The sequence below is a fragment of the Thalassophryne amazonica genome, chromosome 17 (genome assembly GCF_902500255.1).
Source record: "Thalassophryne amazonica chromosome 17, fThaAma1.1, whole genome shotgun sequence".
Taxonomy (NCBI): domain Eukaryota; kingdom Metazoa; phylum Chordata; class Actinopteri; order Batrachoidiformes; family Batrachoididae; genus Thalassophryne; species Thalassophryne amazonica.
Window position 1 is genome coordinate 57900838 of NC_047119.1, and position 23750 is coordinate 57924587.

Genomic DNA, 23750 nt, shown 5'->3' on the forward strand with positions numbered 1-23750 from the left:
TTTTGTACAACAATCATTTCCTCATAAATTCAGCATTATTTAATCATAAAAGGCGGCGGAAGCAATCAGAGCGCCGCGGCTAAAGGAGCTGCTAGCTGATGCGTTCACTGCGCTTCAGTCATTTCAAAGTCTCACGGAATTTCGTTGTGTTTCTGCTTGAAACAGCCTTGTTTTTGCTTAAAACTAACTTTAGAATGATTTAACAAATTTTATCTTTATAATTTGATGGTTAATTAATCCCATTAATCCATTTGATTGCTTTGGGTGAAGAGACTCCTTCTCAGACGTGCTGCTGTGGTCCGAAATGACGCATGCGCAGATGCAAAATTCGGACCAATTTTTAGGGGTGGACCATTCGGTCTGTGACACCGGTTCAAACCCCACCCCTGCCCATTCTCCGTGTAATATGGAGTTGTGTCAGGAAGGGCATCTGGTGTAAAATTTGTGCCAAACTGACATGCAGATCCACCTTGGATCTGCTGCGGCGACCCCAAGTGAAAACAAGGGAGGAGCTGCAGGGACTCTATTACTATTTATTTGTTTGGCTGCATTTCAGTACCATGGACAGCCACCAGCACATTTCATTCACAAAGAAGCACGAGTACAGTCCTCACTAGGTTTAATTAAGTCCTTAATACATCAGTACAGTCATTGCTACTTACTTATTAAATTATTACTACGTCATGCCAACCACATCCTTGCTGTGTATTTTTTTGAACATGTCCAAAGTTGGACTGCGTCCTCCCTGTACATGAAGACCATACCATGTCTGTAACATTTCTGGTGCATTTCTAAGGATTTGTACAGGTTGTTACTGCATCCTCACAGTTTTTTTGTGGACACTGTGGGAACATGGGTGAGTGTGACGGGCTGTTAGTCTTTGAGCTACATCACTGCTCATTCATGTGACTTCTTCAGGTTTTATCTGAAGGTTAAACAGGACTTTTCATTAAGCTTCCAGATATCTTCTACCTGGATGACTGAGACGCTTCTTCAGTATTTCCCAGCATTAGTATTCCTTCATTATATTATTATTCATGTGTATAACCTGATTAAACAGTGTATTCTTTGGTTGAGTTTGAATGAAAGCAGCATTTTTATGTAGATTTTAAAGCTGATACTTGTTCACAAAACAAATTTCTTACTGCTGAGCTTTGTGTTTATTTGAAGTTGTTTCTTGACCACATATGGCATCAATTTTTTATTGTCTATTTGCAGCTGATAAAGCAGAACAAAACTGCTGATTTACCCAATCTGTAACCAAGTGAAATAAAGTTAAAATGGGCCTAATTATAGGATTACATTTTCTGTGCGTAAACAAAGCTTTGTGGTACATTATTGTTTAATGCCATTTCCCAACTTGATTCATGAATGGATTAAATTTAGAAATATTCAACCTTTATGTCTGAGCCAGTAATGCCCACTGTGCTTACGAAATTTCAAATTTATCTCTTGTTCTCATCTCTTTTGTTATGAGCACAATGATCATATCTTTAAAGTAAATGGTTACAGTAAATTTTATTCCTCTTCTTCATTGATACCTCTGTATACAACCACCTCCAGGTCTAAAGTACTGGGTGTTTAAGGACAATAACGTGGAAGAGGGTTACCCCCGTCCAATCAGCGACTTTGGTCTACCCAGTAATGGAGTGGATGCTGCCTTCATTTGGCTCCACAACGACAAAACCTACTTCTTCAAGGACAACCACTATTGGCGCTATGATGACCACCTGAGACGTATGGACCTGGGCTATCCTAAAGAAAGTGCACTATGGAAGGGGCTGCCTCCAAACCTGGATGATGCTATGCGATGGTCTGATGGTGAGTAGTGAGTGCAACTGTTTCTGTCTGTTCCACAATAAAACCACAGCATTGATTAGAGTAACTAAGCAGACAGTGAGCCGGTGTCGCAGACCAAACAGTCCGCCCCTAAAAATTATTCCACCCTGCCTCCATGGTGCATGCATTATTTCAAAGCTCAGAGGCTCGTCTGAGACAGAGTCTCTTTAACCAAAGCGATCAAATGGATTAATGGGATTATTAACCATCAGATGACAAGATGAAACCTCTTAAATCATTCTAAAGTCAGTTTTAAGCAGAAACAAGGCCATTTTAAGCAGAAACGAGGTGATACTCTGTGATGTTTTGAAATGACTGATGCGCTAATTTTAGCTCGTTTAGCTGCAGCGCTCTGATCGCTTCCTCCGTCTTTTATGATGAAATAATGTTGAATATATTTAGAAATGATTGTTGTACAAAAGCGTCAGATATCTGTCAGTTAGATAGATGATGACTGGAGTGCAGTTTTAAGCAGAAACGAGGTGATAATCTGTGAACCGCGGCTGATAACGCGCAGTGAAGGCAGGGCGGACCGATTTTTAGGGGGAACCGTTCGGTTTGGGACACTGGCATTTTGCCACGCTGATTTTTGCCTTTTTTGGGACTACTAGAATTTTTCAGACCCTTCCCCCCGGTTAACAGCTGTATTACTCCTCACCCATTTGACACATTATCTGTGGGGGATATAGTCAAAAGTACTGTACATACTGTATGTCTGAACATTTGCTACAACATAATATCTCCAAGGTCCTTAGGCCCAAGCTAACCAAACTTGTCACGTAGGTAGTTTGAGTGGGGAGTAGTTTGATATTTTTCTCTACAAGTCAAATCTATACGTGTTTGTGTTGCACCAGTTAGATTAGCCAGAAATTGTGTAATCTGTACCCCGACACATGTCAAATTAGTGCCATGCTGACAGGATCTTCAATCATCTCACTTACTCAGGCAGAGGGAAATGTGTGGCTAAACACTTTGGTTTGAGTGCAGTGGGTGTTTGTTGAGTTCCTTCTCAATATTTATTTGTGTTGATTTGCAGAGATCGTCACTAAAGCGCCCGCTTCTCATTAGTGGAACTATCCCCTGATCAATACAAGCTTTGGTTAATACTTTAAAAGGGCATTCAATAGACCACAGAATGAGAACATAACAACACAGACAATGAGGCACCTCCATTGGCTGTCACTTGTGTGTTTTTTGGTTGAAATGGAAGTTCTGCCAAAATTTCTTTTCACCAGGAATTTGTTGACAGATTTCTTTGTGTGTGTTTGTTGATTACACACACACCTTCCCATTCAATTACTGCACTGTATTACAGGTACTGTATCTGACAAGGCTGATCTGGTTTGAGTAAATCAGGAACTAATAGTTAATGTGCAGTCCTCGGGTCCTCGGGGAGCAGGATTAGGAACTGCTAATCTCGACTTTACACACCATATGAGCAAGCACACTGCAGTTTACAGCATTTTAAATTGGTTGCTTTTAGCAGCAGACAGTTTTGGACCAGATCCCACCAACCTTGGGTTACTTTCAAACTGGTCAAAACTCTATTGATTTCAGGGTCAAAAAGTCAAAAGACATGGTGTGGAGTATGGAGTGTACTTTGTAAAAAAAAAAAAGTTTTAGCGTTTTAACTTCTTTTTTAACTGCCCACTTGCTGAACTTAGTATATGTTTTAGGTATATTGACCTCAAGAGGTCTATTGCCTTTATGGTTAAAGGTCAATGTTCCTGGAGTGTACTTTGTAAAAAATCTTGTGAGTGCAGTAGCTTTTCCTAATTGCCAATTGTCACCAAACTTGGTACATGTGTTCAGCCTGGTGACCCCAAAAAGTCTATCGGGTTTGGGATCAAAAGGTCAAAATCACTGAACTGTACTTTCTTCAAGCCTTTTGCAGAAAAGCGTCACCTTGCAGTTTTCCCAGGGTACCACGGGTTAGCGCACACTATGTGCTTGTTTTGTTTGTAGATATGCTGACGTTGTTTTTATGAATACTCTGGATCTTGTCTGTTTTATATGATCTCCCATCTTTCCTTTATCGACTGCATCGTACACAGTAAAGCCTTAAAAGCTGCAAAGCTTTTGTCTGCACCATCCCTCCTTCAAAACGGGGATCCAGTGGGATTAGCGGCTGTTCATCTCCTCTCTGCTTTCTGCCCTGTTGTGCACATCCTGGATGTGTAAAATCCAATCGTAGACTGTGACCTGCTTTATTTCTGATTATCTCTTGTGACCACAGCCTTGTGTCTGACTCAGCTTGATTCTGCTGCTGCTCACGCAGTGTGATTTTATTTTTCAGAGTAGCATCGTGGGCACTGACTTCTGTTCTTATGTAATTACGCTGCTGCTAAAATGTGACTATAACCTGAAATTTGTGAAAATACACCAGAAACAAAGTGGAAGTGGCAGATGGATCGCATGACTGTTGTTTTAAGGCTTCACTAACTGACACAAATTGGCTCATGCTTTTTAATGCATGTTGTCAGCCGCCAATCCTGCGCTTGATCGGTGCTTTCTTCAAGCACCGATCGGATGGAATCAGTGACCGATCAGTCAGTACTGCTCTGTGTTATCACAGAGCCAAGTGTTTTTGCCTTGTGTTATACACCAGACTTGAAGTGATGATGAGCTGATTAAAATATGACCCATCTTTCATCTGATGTGTTTGTGACTTGTGCTGTGTAATTTCAGCATTTATTGCTCGCATACTGTTAGGAAAAATTACCTAAAAACTCTCTGACACAGACAACAAATGAGACACCGGGGAAAACAGGTTTCAGTTTTAAGAGCTTTTGTTGTTTAAAGCTTTAAAGGTACTCATACATGTCAACCCTTTTGAGGGTCCACCTGTATAACCAAGTGATAAAAACCATAAAATCAACACAAAATCCTTATAACCTCCTAAATCGCACCAAAATCAGTTTTATTACCATACACACAACCGCATCGCGGTATCACATAACTGGGGTTTTGTCCATATATTAATAACTAACACCAGGGTGTTATATGGCTGGGGGGGGCCTGGCTGCCGGTTTGTTTCTGTTTTTTGGTTTTCCTCCCAGGTGGCGTGCATTTGGGACTGAGTGGCTGTGTTGCTGAGGCTGTCAGGACCTCACCCTGATCACCTGCGACTCGTCAGGACTCACAGCTGTGGTGCATCTGGATGGATTGGAACATGTTGGCATTTAAGACTGGAGTGCACAGTGTGTATTTGCCAGAGACTCGACCTTGTGACCAGACGGGTGAGATCGTCGTCTCGGGAGCCATCTCATCAACAGCGGATGGTGAGAACGTCCAGGTTTGATGCACAGTCTGTGAAAGAGGAGGGGGTGAGGTTTCACGCTCGTCAGCACACTTCCTGAGGTACGTTAGATTTTGTGACTAACAGTTATACAGTCAGTAAATGTGGTGTCCCTCACACCTTATTGTATTGAGCTGTTTGTTAGTCATGTATCAGCTTCCACTGCAGTGGAGTTTTGTGAACTGGATGTTCCATGCCTGCAGGTTGGGAAGCTGATCAGTAATCAAGCCAGGAAGTGTTTGCTGTTTGTACACCTTTAAGTGTTCTGTGTGTGGAGTGTGGACTCACATAATGGTTCCTTCTTTCACAGACTCGGTTGTTGCGGCCACCTGGGGGGTGTCGGCGGGGTCCTTGGGTCCGAAACAGCTTCTGGCTCCGGACCGTTAGCGCTGCTGGGAGCACACCACGCCAGACCGCACCTTTTTGTTATATTATCACTGTTATGTATTAAATTCAGTTAGCCTTTGAACCGTGCTCTGCTTATTTCATACTGGGTCCTTCAAACGCTGGTCGGTTCTCCGAGCTGCGTCCGACACATAACACAGGGATCTCCATGGGCTCTTTTATGGTGGAAGTCTTCCACAGTTAAATCCTCTTGCTCCACAGTAAAATTGCTTGCTTGTTGGGAAAGTGTAGTGACACGGACCCACAACAGGGGGCGCAAATGAACGGTCAATAGATGAGCCAAAAGGTAACAATTTAATGTTGTGAATTGTGCACAACGAACATACAGACAATCTCAGAATATCATTACAGTCAATCCACAAAGGTGACGTGTGGGCAGGCTCGAGGATAGAAGACGTCTGTACTGAGAAGAGCCGGAACCACACAATTTCCGCCAGCCACAGAACCTGGTGAATACTGGAGCCGCCAAGTCCCGAATTCCCAGGTGATCACCGTCCCCGACTGTCGGATCTGGTACTGCTGGCGAAGAACAAAGACAGTCAAGTGTGGGTGTGTGTACACCCAGTAACAACAGCGGTGGGAATGCCACCTCCACCTCTCACTCAATATGTTGCAGCGATCCCTCAGAGGAAAAAGAATGCCAACTTGCACAGCCTCCACAAAAAGGACCGGTACTCCTGCAAACACTCACAATAAACAGATTTACAAAAGGCTGAGGATATTACCTCCAATAAAGTATGATATCTCGGTGATGAGGTGGAGATGACGTCTGGGTTTTATGGAGTGAGATGATGAAGAATGAGTGACAGCTGTCAGGAAGTAATGAGTAACAGCTGTCACTCCCGGCTGAGTCCGTGGCGGCAGCGCCCTCTTCGTGCCTGAAGCCCGCACTTCAGGCAGGGCGCCCTCTGGTGGTGGGCCAGCAGTACCTCTTCTGGCGGCCCATACAACATTGCTGTCAATAAAATCAATGTCTACAAGTACATTGTAGGTATTTTCTACAAACTCAATATATTTCCCATGAATATAGTGTCACACAGCTGTTCTATTTTTACAGAAACAAGAACTCACAGAGTAACAGATCACTAATCCTAACAATCTTTGGCCCTACCATCTGAGACTGCTCTGCCCTACGATTGGATACTGGAAAGCCAAGTGACAGTGAACCAATTCCGATTGGATGCTCACATTGCGCACATCATCACACAGCTTCTATGAGGAGTACAAAGATGGTGGATGGTTGGCCGAAAGTCAGCGGAGTTAAGAAAAACAACAGTAAAAAATAAATACATTTACAACAGAAAACCCTGAATATCCGTAAGACTTTATTTGTACGTCTGTATGACTCTGAAACTTGGAAAAATCCGTATAATTTATGGACAATCCGTATAGGTTGACATGTATGGGTACATGTCATACAGAGTGTAGGTCTGAAGACAAATACAAGTACATTCAGTTTTCATGTTCAATGAATGAAATCATTTGATAGCATAAGACAGTCAGTCTCAAAGTCCATTCCTGATTGTTCATCATGCACTGAATAATAATGTCTCACCTCATCAAATAGCATAAGACAATTAATCTCATAGTCCATTCTTCTTGTTCATCATGCACTGATGAACAAATGTCTCGCCTCATCAATCTTATCTGTGCTCTTTGTACACTTCCTCTTCCATGGCATTGTTCGATCAATTACTAAGACAAGTATAATGGTAAATATATTTGACAGGGCATTAGCAACATTAATTTTTTTAACACATACTATGAAGTCTCCGTGCCGAGGAAGATGAAAATGAGCTCGGAGAGTCACAAAAACCACAGGCTATATTGTTATGAGGTTCCTGCGTCATTCTATTCCTCGCCATAGTTCAAGCTGGCGGTCTATTCTAGCAATACATCGACGAGCTGCTTGGGATAAGAGACTATCATTGTGGGCAGCAACATAAAAGACCATTGCAGAAATTATTGTGCAAAATTAGTGAGCGTATGGAGTTGAAGAAAATATCAAACTTGTAAGGACAGATTCAAGTAGTGTTCTTGTCTTTGTGCTTTAAATATCCAAGTTGCAAATAAATAAAAATGTATTCATGAGAAATTCGTCTACAGGTGTGCAACTCACAGGTGCTCACTTACTTCGCACTGTAATTACCTTCATAAATGCTAATAAGAAGGGGCACTCAAAGTGCAGCAAGTCAACTCACATCTGGAAGCATGCCTCACTGCATCCACTGCCATGTACCGCCTTGTGTCCTAGATGGCAACCACCTAGGCAGACAACTGGTCCATCACCACCTCTCAAAAATATCCATCTGTCTGCCGCAGTCAGGTGAAACTCAGGCATCCCCTTGGCCTTTCCTAAATACTGAGGTCCTCTTTGTCTTTGGAATGTCAGTGTTATATGGGATCTTAGTAAATGAGGACTAAGTCCTTTCCTTGGGTCACTGGTTACTGTAAGTCTTACAGCCTTACAATAACATAAGAATCACAAGGATCCAAAAGACCTGAACCTTTGTTCTGCTGCAGAGGTATTGGTATAGTGACACATCCCTATAACACCTCCTCTCTTAAAGTAAAAGTGAGATTGGCCCTTATGATCTTGGCAGAAGCATGCCTTCTAATGCCCTTAGATACTGTTTGATTTGATTTCACCAGTGTATCAGTAATATTTTCACTGATCTGTTTCCAAAACTATTTGTTCTTGAGACTGGCAAATAAATAAATAAAAAAACTATAAGACTTAGAAAGAAAACATTGAATTCTGTCTGCACTGAGCTGTATCGTGCCTAATAATTACAGTCAGTGATTGAAAAGCTGCACTTCTGCTTTTGATGATGATTATCGAAGCAAAATGAAATTGTATTGTTTAAATTTTTATGTGAATTTCCAGTGATATTACATTCAGAATTTATTACAGAGACCATCTCAGTGAAATAGTTTTGCCAATATTAATAGCAACAGTCATTAAATAAAGCCCAAAGTGATATTCAAGCGCAAGAGTTTTAATTATCATTTGTACACACCAATGAAAGTGAGATATGAAGTGTTCCATCTGTTATTCATTTTAACGTGTGGCAATGTGCGTTGCACCCCACCCCCACCCCCCAAAAAACTGGTCTATTTTTATTAGAGGAGGTGAAGTAATGTGATTATTACTGCATCATGTCACGGCTGAATGTGCCATGTCAGTAATCTTGACCAACTTTGTGCCAGTAAAATGTTCTGGTCTTTAACCTCCTATAAAATATACCTCAGTGTGTGTATGTGAGCATTAAAAAAAAGTATGTGAGCTCACAGCTCCCGTCATACCAATCAAATCCATTACCAAATCAAGAGAGATGACGTTGTTGAAAACGTGCCAAAGAATGTTGACAATGTTTGTTTCACTTCCTTCATTTAAACAAGCATCGATAGTCTTGGTGGCCAGCTGGTGTAAGCTTTGAAAGTCAAAAATATAGTGCAACATTAACATGCCCTCAGCCGTATGATCATTGTCTTCTTTATAATTTGCAGTAGTTTAATTAATGATTAAGATCCTATTGTCTTACGTACAATTTGTACCTGTTCAATAAAGCCCCTCTATCAATCAATAACAATATTTACGTTTTAACATCTGCATGAGGCCTTGCATCCTAGGTAACAAAAAAATGTTCCCGGAATGTTACCAGAACATAACCAGAAATGTTCCCAAAACGTTATAGAAAATGTTTGCAAAACGTTCCCATGGATGGTTTTCTTGATGTCCTCCCAACGTTACTAAATACATTATGGGAACATTACAACAAACATTAGAATAACCCTAGGAGAACGTGATACCCAGGTAACAAAAAATGTTCCCAGAACGTTATGGAAAACATTTACACAATGTTCCCATGGATGGTTTTGTTGATGTCCCCCCAACTTTACGAAATACGTTATGGGAACGTTACAAGTAACATTAGGATAACCCTGGGAGAACGTGACGTTCAAGAGAACGTGCAAGGTTGTGGCTGTTTCTGTGTGGATGCTCTTGAACCTTATTGTTGCATTGCATTGAAAGCTGGGGCCAAGCTTTATGTATCCTTGAGGAAATATCTGTGCAGAACTACATTGATGATGGAAATCCTATATCATGTTATAAATAGATTTTGCTTCCTCGTGTGGTTTAAACAATCCAATGTCAGTATCCGAGCCATGTGCAGAAAGAGGTTACCAACTGATAAAGTCCAAGGCCACTACGTGAAGGCTGGTACATAATATTGGGGATTGATGTTGAGAAAATAAACAGTTGGTAGTTCCAGAAATATTTGTGTGGGGCAGGAGACTAAATATTATTTACTCCACATCCATTATTACCACCAGAATTATTTTTCTACACCTAAGTGTACTGTAATCATTTGTTTGCAATGTACTAGGGGAGCTATGACCAGTACCTTTGCACACACACACCCCCCCCCCCAGGACTAACCCAAACCAACTGTTTTAGGTTCCTTAGATGACCCCAAAACCAGTGATGCCGGTAACGCGTTACTTAGTAGTTACTTAGTAACGCGTTACTCTAATCTGACCACTTTTTTTAGTAACGAGTAATCTAACGCGTTAATCTTTCCAAATCAGTAATCAGATTAAAGTTACTTCTCCATGTCACTGTGCGTTACTATTATTTTTCATTGTGGGTCGATAGCAGCATTAAACTTGGTCCGTGGGCAGGAGGTCGGGGTTCGACTGAACTGCCCACTTTAAGTGAGCTGTGAGCTTTTCATCCACGGTTTTTTGCAGCTGCTCGACTCGTCCTCACCTCTTAAAGCGCGGTGATCAGCACACCTGCACTGAGCTTTACAAAGACATTTTTATACTTTTTTTCCTCCTTTATTTAGAATTCTGAGCTGAGCCGCTCTGTATCTGGTTGTTAAAAACAGCTGATCCTCCGCGACGCGTCAACAACTAACACTATTTTCCACTCAAATGCACCTAAACTCTCTTTCTGAGGACCACATGATGTGAAAACGCAATAAAACTTTCTTACCTGTAAATCTGGTCATGTTTTCTGCATAAATAAATGTTATCCATTCTTTGTGCTCAAACGCCAAAGCAGGGGCGAATCCAGATGGAATGGGGGCGTGGGGGAGGGATGTGCCCCCCCTCCCCCACAACACCCCTAGATTAAAGGTACAGTTTTAAAGCCTTTTTTTACTACAACTACTAATACTACTTAAAATAATATTACAAGTAAAATATTTAGAGAGAATTTAAATGTGAAAATGAATTTAATAATTACATTTATAAACAATGTAGGTTTGAAATTGCAAGTTTTACTGTTACAGTGCTGTCAGCAGTTAAATATGAGGTCAAGAAAGAGGTCTTTATTTTACTTTTTATAAAACAAGTATTTATTTTCATTGAAGTTAAGAAAGGGTGACTGTAAAGTAAGTTTTGGAAAAACAGGTATCATTGTCATGTTGAGGTGGGTTGTTGTCGGCAGCTGGGGAAAGTAACTAAAAAAGTAACTAGTAATCTAACTTAGTTACTTTTACAATTGAGTAATCAGTAAAGTAACTAAGTTACTTTTTCAAGGAGTAATCAGTAATCAGTAATTGGATTACTTTTTCAAAGTAACTGTGGCAACACTGCCCAAAACACAATCAGGATGTTCCCAAAAATAAAAACTGGCCTCAAGCCAGTTAGCCAAGATGGCCGCCAAAATAGGTTTTGTTTCACTAAAACACCTTTACACAACATATAAACAACTTAAATATCATAGAGATTCAATGGGAAGACCATTGCAGGTCACAGCAAACTCATTTGTACCTAAACTAAATTCATTCATGGGTTTAAGATTCAAAATGGCGTCCAAAATGGCCACCAATAGACCCTTATCATTACAATACATACGAGGGCTGTCAATAAAGTAACGGTCCTTTTTATTTTTTTCAAAAATTATATGGATTTCATTCATATGTTTTTACGTCAGTCATGCTTGAACCCTCGTGCGCATGCGTGAGTTTTTCCACGCCTGTCGGTGACGTCATTCGCCTGTGAGCACTCCTTGTGGGAGGAGTCGTCCAGCCCCTCGTCGGAATTCCTTTGTCTGAGAAGTTGCTGAGAGACTGGCGCTTTGTTTGATCAAAATTTTTTCTAAACCTGTGAGACACATCGAAGTGGACATGGTTCAAAAAATTAAGCTGGTTTTCAGTGAAAATTTTAACGGCTGATGAGAGATTTTGAGGTGATTCTGTCGCTTTAAGGACTTCCCACGGTGTGAGACGTCGCTCAGCGCTCTCAGCTGCCGTCGTCAGCCTGTTCAAGCTGAAAACCTCCACATTTCAGGCTCTATTGATCCAGGACGTCGTGAGAGAACAGAGAAGTTTCAGAAGAAGTCGGTTTCAGCATTTTATCCGGATATTCCACTGTTAAAGGAGATTTTTTTTAATGAAAGACGTGCGGACGGGTCCGCGCGTCGGGACGCAGCCGCCGCGACGCTCCGCCACAGGAAAAACACCTCTGTTGGAAGCCTTAAGGACAAGTTGGAACATGTCCTGCTGTTAAACAATTTCTCATATACTCACTCCACTGAAAGCCATCAAAAGCCGCCTGGATTTTACAAATGGTTATCAACACGGCCAACTCGAAAACTGCAGTCCAGCACGGGAGGAGCGAGTCTTCGCCTTGGCTCTAACTTTACCACTTGTTTTGCCTCTTGCGCACATGATTTTGTTCTAATCCTTCGCTGTTAAAGCACAGAGAAAAAAATATTAAATAAAAGTACTGTTGACATGAGTTTTCTATTGACATGAGCCTAACTTTATGCTCCATTCACACCCTTATAGGGAGAAAGGATCAACAGTTATGATAACTCAAGTTATATATATATCAGTCCAGTCTCACGTTTTTTTTTTTGTACTCCCATCACGAAATGAGTCAAATTTTCGTGACTTTTTTTTTAACTCACTATTCCTAACCCTACTCCTACCCCGACCCTAACCTTAACCATAACCTAATCTTACTCTTTCCCCCCACCCTAAACATAGCCACCCCCCCACCCCCCACGCTTCACTTTTAATTTCGTGCAGCCATCACGGAATGAATTTGAATGAATTGGTGCTGCCGTGACGAAAATGAGGCACTTTTCATCACAATATCACAAACCAATGGATTCATGTACAAGGTCTATTAGAAAAGAAACCGACAGTTTTATTTTTTTAAAAAAACTATATGGATTTGAATCACGTGTGATTACATTAGCCAAGCTTAAACCCTCGTGCACATGCGTGAGTTTTTTCACGCCTGTCGGTGACGTCATTCGCCTGTGAGCATGCCTTGTGGAAGGAGTGGTCCAGCCCCCTCTTCAGATTTTCATTGTCTGAGAAGTTGCTGAGAGACTGGCGCTGTGCTTGATCAAAATTTTTTCAGAAACTGTGAGGCACATCCGAGTGGACGCCAATCGACAAATTAAGATGGTTTTCGGTGAAAATTTTAACGGCTGATGAGAGATTTTGGATTGTTTCTATCGCCTTAAAGACTTCCCACGGAGCGGGACGTCGCGCAGCGCTCCAAGGCAACGTCGTCATCCTGTTTCAAGCTGAAAACCTCCAAATCTAAGCCTCTGTAGACCCAGGACGTCGTGAGAGAACAGAGAACTTTCAGAAGAGGTCGGGATTAGCAGTTTATCCGGACATTCCACTGTTAAAGGAGATTTTTTTAATGAAAGACGTGCGGACGGGTCCACGCGTCGGGACGCAGCCGGTGCGGTGCGGCGGCACAGGAAAAACACCTCCGTGTTGATAACCATTTGTAAAAACCAGGCAGCTTTTGGTGGCTTTCAGTTGAGTGAGTATCTGAGAAATTGTTTAACAGCAGGGCATGTTCCAACTTGTCCTTAAGGCTTCCAATGGAGGTGTTTTTCCTGTGGCAGGTGCGCCGTGCCGGCTGCGAGCCGACGCGCCAATCCGTCCGCATGTCTTTCATTAAAAAAAATCTTTAACAGTGGAATGTCCAGATAAACTGCTGATTCCGACCTCTTCTGAAAGGTCTCTGTTCTCTCACGACGTCCTGGGTCTACAGACGCTTAAATTTGGAGGTTTTCAGCTTGAAACAGGATGATGATGTCGCCTCGGAGCGCTGCGCGACGTCCCGCTCCGTGGGAAGTCCTTACGGCGATAGAAACAATCCAAAATCTCTCATCAGCCGTTAAAATTTTCACAGAAAACCAGCTGAATTTCTCGAATGGCGTCCACTCGGATGTGCCTCACAGTTTATGAAAAAATTTTGATCAAGCACAGCACCAGTCTCTCAGCAACTTCTCAGACAAAGGAATTCCAATGAGGGGGGTGGACCACTCATTCCACAAGGCGTGCTCACAGGCAAATGACGTCACCGACAGGCGTGAAAAAAACTCTTGCATGCCCACAAGGGTTCAAGCTTGGCTGATGTAATCACACGTGATTCAAATCCATATGGTTTTTTAAAAAAAATAACAAGGTCGGATGCTTTTCTAACAGACCTCGTATATTTCGTGCTGCTGAATCACAACTTGCCGTGAGACTAGGATGTGTATGTATGTGTGTATATATATATATAATATATATATATATATATATATCTAAGTATCGATTCAAACGTTCTGAGAACGTTCTCACAATGTTCTCACAACGTTACAAACCAGTGACATTCATGAACTTGTGAGAACCATAGTTTAATGTTATGATAACGTTAGCTGTTAGCTGGGATGTGCGGATACATGAGCTTTAACAAGACTGGAAGTTGTGCAAATCAAGGAATATTTGTAGATCACCATCTGTACATTTGCAGGTATTGAGGACAAATTTAACTCCATAGGATGTTAGCTCTGAGTTAGCAAAGTTAGCTTGCACTCTAACGTAAACGATTTTGCTCCAGAGATGTTATTAGGTTCCAAAAACTGCATTTTCAGTTTTAGAAGTGTTTATTTCTCGCTAGCTTTTACATAATAAATGACAAAGGAGATATATTCAGACACAAGTGAAACAGAGTTTTGCAGCTAGCTAAACCAATCTGTGACATCATCACGCTAGTGTCGGCAAAATGTCTTCTAAATCACTTCAGATGTGTTATTAGGTTCCAAAAACAGCATTGTCAGTTTTAGAAGTGTTTATTTCTTGCTACGTCCCACCAGCCAGAGGCTGTGAGTGCGGACCGGGCCACCAGGCCACCCACCCTCGACTGCCACCCAGTCCTCTCTGCACCCAACCCCCATGGCCCCCTCTGCAGGTATTGACCCAAAGGAGCAATGCTATAATTCTGGCAAACCGTCCGACGCCTCAGGAGGCGGAAGCAGCTCTCCGTCAACACTGTCTATAGTGCGGGTGGGGGAGCTTGTTGACCCTGACTGGGGTTGTTGTTGGACGGTGGAAGGAATACTTCAAGGATTTCCTCAATCCCATCGCCACATCTTCCAAAGAGGAAGCAGAGACTGGGGACTCGGAGGCGGACTCGTCCATCACCCAGGCCGAAGTCACTGAGGTGGTCAGAAAGCTCCTTGGTGGCAAGGCTCCTGGGATGGACGAAATCCATCCTGAGTACCTTAAGTCTCGGGATGTTGTGGGACTGTCTTGGTTGACACGTCTCTGCAACATCGCGTGGCGGTCGGGGACAGTACCCCTGGATTGGCATACCGGGGTGGTGGTCCCTTGGTTTAAGAAGGGGGGACCAGAGGGTGTGTTCCAACTACAGGGGGATCACACTCCTCAGCTTCCCCGGTAAGGTCTATTCCAGGGTGCTGGAGAGGAGAATTCGACCGATAGTCCGAACCTCGATTCAGGAGGAGCAGTGTGGTTTTCGTCCTTGTCGCAGCACACTGGACCAGCTCTACACCCTCCATCAGGTGCTCGAGGGTTCAAGGGAGTTCACCCAACCTGTCCACATGTGCTTTGTGGATCTGGAGAAGCCGTTTGAACCATGTTCCTTGAGGTGCCCTGTGGGGGGTGCTCTGGGAGTACGGGGTCCGGGGTCCTATTGCTAAGGGCTATCCAGTCCCCTGTACGGACCACAGCAGGAGCTTGGTTCACATTGCCGATTAGTAAGTCAAACCTGTTTCCAGTGCACGTTGGCCTCCGCCAGGGCTGCCCTTTGTCACCGTTCTGTCATTACCTTTATGGACAGAATTCTAGGTGTAGCCAGGGTGTTAGAGGGGGTCCGGTTTGGGAACCACAGAATCTCGTCTCTGCTGTTTGCAGATGATGTGGTCCTTTGGCTTCGTCAAACCAGGACCTTCAGCCTGCACTGGGGCGGTTTGCAGCCGAGTGTGAAGCGTCCGGGATGAAGATCATGGTTCTCGACCGGAAAAAGGTGCCTTGCCCTCTTCAGGTCGGTGGGGTGTCCTTGCCTCAGGTGGAGGAGTTTAAGTATCTCGGGGTCTTGTTCACGAGTGAGGGACGGCTGAACGTGAGATCAATAGACGGATTGGTGGCAGCATCTACAGTGATACGGTCGCTGTATCGGACCGTCGTGGTGAAGAGAGAGCTGAGGCAGGGGGGCAAAGCTCTCGATTTACCGATTGATCTACGTTCCGACCCTCACCTATGGTCATGAGATTTGGCTCATGACCGAAAGAACAAGATTGCGAGTACAAGCGGCCAAGATGAGTTTCCTCCGCAGGGTGGCTAGGTGCTCCCTTAGAGATAGGGTTGAGGAGCTCTGTCACTCGGGAGGAGCTCGGAATCGAGCCGCTGCTCCTCCACATCAAAAGGAGCCAGCTAAGGTGGCTCGGCATCTTTCCGGATGCCCCCGGACGCCTCGCTGAAGAGGTGTCCAGGCAATGTCCCATTGGGAGGAGGCCCCGGGAAGACCCAGATCACACTGGAGGGACTACATCTCTCAGCTGGCTTGGGAATGCCTCGGGGGTTCCCCGGAGGAGCTGGGGGTGGTGTGTGGTGGATCGGAGGTCTGGGCGGCTTTGCTTGAGCTGCTGCCCCCCGCGACCCGACCTAGGATAAGCAGAAGAAAACGGAAATTGGTTTGGCAGCTAGCTAAACAGCCTGTGACATCATCACGCTAGTATCGACGAAATGTCTTCTAAATCACTTTCAGATATGTTATTAGATTCCGAAAACAGCATTTTCAGTTTTAGAAATGTTATTTCTCGCTAGCGTTACATAATACGAGGTTTATTAGAAAAGTATCCGACCTTATTAGTTTTTTGAAAAAAACCATATGGATTTGAATCACGTGTGATTGCGTCTGACAAGCTTGAAAACCATCGGCGCATGCATGAGTTTTTCCACGCCTGTCAGTTGAGTCTTCGCCTGTGAGCGGCTTTGAGTGAGGGGTGGTCCAGCCCCCTCATCATTGTTTCATTGCCAGGAAATGGCGGAATGTTTTGGGGCTTTGTTATTCACAGCAGATTTTTCAGAACTGTTAGAGACTGGCAGCTGGAACCATTAGAAAAAATTTATCTGGCTTTCGGTGAAAATATTACGGGCTTGGTAGAGAATAAGGAGTGTTATTGTCGCTTTAAAGGACGGCCCCCAGCAGCTGTGGGGCGTGCCGCGCTCCGAAGCCGCCATCGACAGGCTGAACGACCATTTTATTTCTAAACGGATGGCTGTTTGGATCCGTGACCATCGGGTGCCATTTCTCTGTTATCACAAGAGCTGGACATCAACGATTTCCCGGCAGATTTCACTTTTAACAAGAGATTTTTGTCATGGAAAGCCAAGCGGAGGCTCACACATCACGATGGATTCGCTACTGGAGCGAGACACAAACCACCATCCGTTTTGGTCTCACAGGACGGCTTTGAGATGGCATTCAGACAGCTGTCAGTGGTTTTTCCATCGAATGATTATCCGAGAAATTTGTGGATGTGCCTGGACAAATGCCAGAACATGTCCTGTGAGGCTTCATAACGGTCATAAGCCGTCCTGTGAGACCAAAACAGAGTGGTTTTGTCTCGCTCCAGTAGTGAATCCATCGTGACACGCGAAGCCTCCGCTCGGCTTTCCATGACAAAATCGCCTGTTTTAAAGTGAAATCTGCTGGAAATGGTTGATGTCCAGCTCTTGTGATAATAGAGAAATGGCACACGATGGTCCACGGATCCAGTCAGCCATCCGTTTAGAAATGAAATGGTCGTTCAGCCTGTCGATGGCGGCTTCGGAGCGCGGCGCACCCCACAGCCGCTGGGGGCCATCCTTAAAGCAAGAGTAACCCTCCTTATTCTCTACCAAGCCCATAACATTTTCACCGAAAGCCAGCTAAATTTTTCTAATGGTTTCCAGCTGCCAGTCTCTAACAGTTCTGAAAAAATTCTGATGAAAAAAAAGCCCAAATCATTCCGCCATTTCCTGGCAATGAAACCAACGACGAGGGGGCTGGACCACTCCTCACTCAAAGCCTGCTCACAGGCGAATGACGCAACGACAGGCGTGGAAAAACTCACGCATGCGCACGAGGGCTCAAGCTTGTCTGACGCAATCACACGTGATTCAAATCCATATGGTTTTTGAAAAAAATAATAAGGTCGGATACTTTTCTTATAGACCTCGTATATGAGAAATGACAAACTCCCGAGTCTGGGGAGCAATGTGAGCGAATGCAGTGAGTTTTTATACCTCAGCTGTGACTGTATTTTTACAAAACCAGTACGTTAAACAAGATATTAGTTTTTGAAAAGCCAGAGGTGAAGGTGATCCATCTGTATCCATCCACCATCCACATCTGTCCGACTTCCCCAGTGAAGTAGATCTGGTCATATTGCGTGTTTTGTTTTTATACTTCAGAAATGATATGTAAAACAAGATTAGAAATCATCATTTTCAGGTGGTATCTCGGAGGTTGACAAGTCTGACATTTTGTTTGTTTTGGCGTGAGCAGCCGACAAATTCATATTACGCATCAACCGAAACAAAGATGGACGAAAGAAATAGTTCCGGTGTGAATGTTTTTTTTTTCCATCCATCAGGTGTTCCCTTACCTCCAAATTTGAGCTAGTTTCATAAGTCCCATTTGTTTCGTGCCTGTGTGTTCACTAGAGGTGTCGGAAAAATCTATTCATGTCTGAATCGTGATTCTTATTTATTACGATTCTGAATCATCCAAAATGTCCAAGAATCGATTTTTTAAAAGCATTTTTTTAAACATTTTCTTGCTTACTCGCTGCGTGTACTGTTTGTCAGGCAACGGCCTCCATACTGCAGCGTCCCCGCAAGGGGGTTGTCCGACGTGCTTCAAACACTTGTGAGCTGCAGAGTTCAGTGGCTGTAGCTTAGCATGGCGGACGAAGAGCTAATTCAGCCAGCACCGTCTTTGCTGAAGGCAAATGTTTGGCCGCATTTTGAATTTTATTATTTTCTGCGTAATGAGCTTGACATGACTTATGCAGTGTGCAAAATCTGCAAAATGAAAGTCAAGTACTTCGGAAACACTTCAGATCCGCAAGCCCACATGCTATGCTATCACCCGGAGCTAAAAGAGGGGAGCAGCGGCCTCTGCCGACTACTGACCAGCGCTTCGCTAAACTGCCAGCCAACTCCGAACAAGCAAAGCAGATAAGTAAATTTACATCTAGAATCACTTGATTAACCTTGTAAAGCTGCATTTTCTTAAACATAAACATTTTTTAAGTAATATAACTATTTCTCAGAGCTCTTTGAATCGAAAATCGATTCTGAATCGAATTGTCACCTCAAGAATCTGAATCAAATTGAATCGTGAGTTGTTGTACGATTCACATCCCTAGTGTTCACATGTCAGATTGCAAAGAGACATTTTTTCAACAAAATCAGTTCAGTTCAGCAGAACACGCTGGTATTTTTTTGTGTATATGCAGACCTGTGGGTCTGGGAGCTGCATCAAAGCCATTTTTTGGCAGCTTCCACCAGCTGTGAATGAAGATAGAGTGAGAATGAAGACTTTGTGACATCTGATGCTGAACAATGAGTGAGCAGAGTGTTAAAGGAACACAGACGTGTTAAAATCACAAGTTTAAATGATGGTACAAAAAATGCTGAAAGGGAAGAAATATGGTGTTATACTTGTACGGTCTGTGAAGCGAAAAACAGGAGCATGCAGTTTTTTTCTTTATCTTTAAACTACTCTGACAGTTATTTTACAGATTTATATTTCAGCTGAGGTTTTGTGTGCTTGTGTTGTTTCCCATCTCTTCTGAGTGAACTCGTTCAAGTTCTGTGGGTCCAGGTCAGAACAACTCCATGGGCCCTATCTTTAGGTTCTCTAGTGAACAGTCTAAAACGTGGCCCATATCCCATTGAGGATATGTAAGACTGCACACTACTATCTAGCGGTTGCATACTCTGAGCGCAAGACTGTGTCCTGGGTGTAGTTATTTAAGGGCATGTTTCAAAATTAACCAATAAAAAGTCACCACTTACCCCCTTTTAAACTCGAGATGCCTAGAGCAGTGAAACAGAATGAAACAAGGGAAGTTGTGTAGATGTTTTATGGTGAGGGAACTGAGCTGCATGAGTCTGGAGAGAGAGTGTTACAAAAAAGGAGATAATGTTGTTTCCTTTAACAACTGCTACATCAGAATCAAATTTATTGCCAAGTAAGTTCTCACATACAAGGAATTTGATCCGGTGTCATTGGTGCATAAACAACAATAAAAAGAAAAGGAAAAAAAAATACTTCTGTAAGAAGTAAGGAGTCAGACAAATAGGCAAAACTATGTTCACTGTCAAATAAGTATAACATAGTGGAATGGGGCTGTGCAAAGGCATGTAGATGTACCTTTTAGTGCAGAGATGATCAGTTTGTACTTTCTGGGAGTGGTGGGGGCCAGGGTAAATGAAAATGAAAACTGTTTATTTCGAACATTTGATACAACAACAAATACAAGATAGATCAGTAAAGACAACAACAAAAAAGTTCCTACTGTGTACCCAACATGTCCGAAAAGGGGTAGGGTGAAGCATCAGCTTATTTATCCCTACCCCTTCTTCCCCAACCAGTAATACCCTTTGCCACATATACACATAGATTCCTACACACCTAAACCGATATCAATATATATATATACGAGGTCTATTAGATAATAAACCGACCCTTTTATTTATTTTTTTAACTATATGGATTTGAATGACGTGCGATTCCACCAATCATGCTTGAACCCTCGTGCGCATGCGTGAGTTTTTTCACGCGTGTCGGTGACGTCATTTTCCTGTAGGCAGGCCTTGAGTGAGATGTGGTCCCGCCCTCTCGGCTGAATTCCTTTGTTTCACACGCTGCTCCAGACGGTGCGCGTTGCTTTATCAAAATTTTTTCTGGATCTGTGAGGAATATCCGAGTGGATACTATTTGAGAAATTAAGCTGGTTTTCGGTGAAAAGTTTAACGGCTGATGAGAGATTATGGGGTGTTTCTGTCGCTGTAAGGACTTCCCCAGAGCAGGACGTCCTGCAGCGCTTCCAGGTGCCGTCGTCGGCCTGTTTGACCTGAAAACATCCTAATTTAAGGCTTAATTCACCCAGGACGTCGTGAGAGAACAGAGAAGATTCAGAAGAGGCCGGCATGAGGACTTTATGCGGACATTCCACTGTTTAAGGACATTTTTTAATGAAAGACGTGTGCGCAAATTCGCTGAGTCGTTTCCGTGACGACTCGGCGAATCTGTGTGCGCCGCGACAGGAAAAACACCTCCGTGTTGAAAACCATTTGTAAAATTCAGGCAGCTTTTGATGGCTTTCAACAAGTGAGTAACTGAGAAATTGTTTAACAGCTTGGGCATGTTCCAACTTGCCCGTTAAGGTTTCCAACGGAGGTGTTTTTCCTGTCGCGACCCCCCGTGGTCGGGTCCGGCCTGACATGCGACTCTGCCCGCATGTTCTTTCATTACAAAATGTCTGTTAACAATGGCATGACCGAATAAACTCCTCATGCCGACTTCTTCTGAAAGTTCTCTGTTCACTGACGACTTCCTGGGTCAACAGAGCCTGAAATGTGGAAGTTTTCAACTTGAAACGGCGAGACGCTGCCGCCTCGAAGCGCAGGCGCCGTGGGCCGTCCTTAAAGCGACAGTACAGACCAAAATCTCTCATCAGCCGTTAAAATTTTTACCGAAAACCAGGAATTTATCGAATGGTGTCCACTCAGTTGTGCCCTACAGTTTTGAAAAAATTTTGATCAAACAAAGCAGCAGTCTGAGCCATTCCTAAACAATGAAAAAAATCGACGAGAGGGTGGGCGACTCCTCACTCAAAGACTGCCCACAGGCGAATGACGTAACCGACAGGCGTGAAAAAACTCTTGCATGCCCACAAGGATTCAAGCATGTCTGATGTAATCACACGTGATTCAAATCCATATGGTTTTTGAAAAAAATAATAAGGTCGGATACTTTTCTAATAGACCTCGTATATATACACAAACATAAATACACCTACACATACCTACTTACATACAAAATACTATATATTTACAAGCCGAAGCAAAAAACAAAAACACCCTAACCTCATTACCCTTCCTCCTCCCTATACCTAGAAAAAAACATATTTTTGTACCGCTGTTTGAACTGGTTCATGCTTGGACATTGCTTGAGCCCCACTCCCAATCTGTTCCACATCCTCACCCCGCAGACAGAAATACAGAAATCTTTTAATGTTGTTCGTGCCCACTGATGCTTTAAATTAAATTTCCCCCTCAGATTGCAATCCCCTGATCTGTTAAAAAACATATTTTTAATATTTGCTGGAAGTAAATTGTTTATTGCTTTATACACGATTTGTACTGTTTGAAAATGAACCAAGTCTGTGAATTTTAAGATTTTGGATTGTAAAAAGAGTGGATTTTTATGTGGTCGGACGCAGCCCGGAGAACCGACCAGCGTAACCTCTTAATCATTCTAAAGTCAGTTTTAAGCAGAAACAAGGCCATTTTAAGCAGAAACGAGGTGATACTCTGTGATGTTTTGAAATGACTGATGCGCTAATTTTAGCTCGTTTAGCTGCAGCGCTCTGATCGCTTCCTCCTGTTTTATGATGAAATAATGTTGAATATATTTAGAAATGATTGTTGTACAAAAGCGTCAGATATCTGTCAGTTAGATAGATGATGACTGGAGTGCAGTTTTAAGCAGAAACGAGGTGATAATCTGTGAACCGCGGCTGATAACGCGCAGTGAAGGCAGGGCGGACCGATTTTAGGGGGAACCGTTCGGTTTGGGACACTGGCATTTTGCCACGCTGATTTTTGCCTTTTTTGGGACTACTAGAATTTTTCAGACCCTTCCCCCCGGTTAACAGCTGTATTACTCCTCACCCATTTGACACATTATCTGTGGGGGATATAGTCAAAAGTACTGTACATACTGTATGTCTGAACATTTGCTACAACATAATATCTCCAAGGTCCTTAGGCCCAAGCTAACCAAACTTGTCACGTAGGTAGTTTGAGTGGGGAGTAGTTTGATATTTTTCTCTACAAGTCAAATCTATACGTGTTTGTGTTGCACCAGTTAGATTAGCCAGAAATTGTGTAATCTGTACCCCGACACATGTCAAATTAGTGCCATGCTGACAGGATCTTCAATCATCTCACTTACTCAGGCAGAGGGAAATGTGTGGCTAAACCTTTGGTTTGAGTGCAGTGGGTGTTTGTTGAGTTCCTTCTCAATATTTATTTGTGTTGATTTGCAGAGATCGTCACTAAAGCGCCCGCTTCTCATTAGTGGAACTATCCCCTGATCAATACAAGCTTTGGTTAATACTTTAAAAGGGCATTCAATAGACCACAGAATGAGAACATAACAACACACAATGAGGCACCTCCATTGGCTGTCACTTGTGTGTTTTTTGGTTGAAATGGAAGTTCTGCCAAAATTTCTTTTCACCAGGAATTTGTTGACAGATTTCTTTGTGTGTGTTTGTTGATTACACACACACCTTCCCATTCAATTACTGCACTGTATTACAGGTACTGTATCTGACAAGGCTGATCTGGTTTGAGTAAATCAGGAACTAATAGTTAATGTGCAGTCCTCGGGTCCTCGGGGAGCAGGATTAGGAACTGCTAATCTCGACTTTACACACCATATGAGCAAGCACACTGCAGTTTACAGCATTTTAAATTGGTTGCTTTTAGCAGCAGACAGTTTTGGACCAGATCCCACCAACCTTGGGTTACTTTCAAACTGGTCAAAACTCTATTGATTTCAGGGTCAAAAAGTCAAAAGACATGGTGTGGAGTATGGAGTGTACTTTGTAAAAAAAAAAAAGTTTTAGCGTTTAACTTCTTTTTTAACT

General features: G+C 43.0%; 1 protein-coding gene across 1 annotated transcript in view; it reads left to right on the plus strand.

Annotated features, from left to right (window-relative positions):
- Nucleotides 1-23750, plus strand: part of LOC117529109 (matrix metalloproteinase-17-like) — a 244201-nt gene that overhangs the window by 193164 nt on the left and 27287 nt on the right. The window contains exon 9 of the mRNA XM_034191809.1: nucleotides 1564-1821. Coding sequence (XP_034047700.1) covers nucleotides 1564-1821 — 258 coding nt within the window. The remainder of the gene's footprint in view (nucleotides 1-1563; nucleotides 1822-23750) is intronic.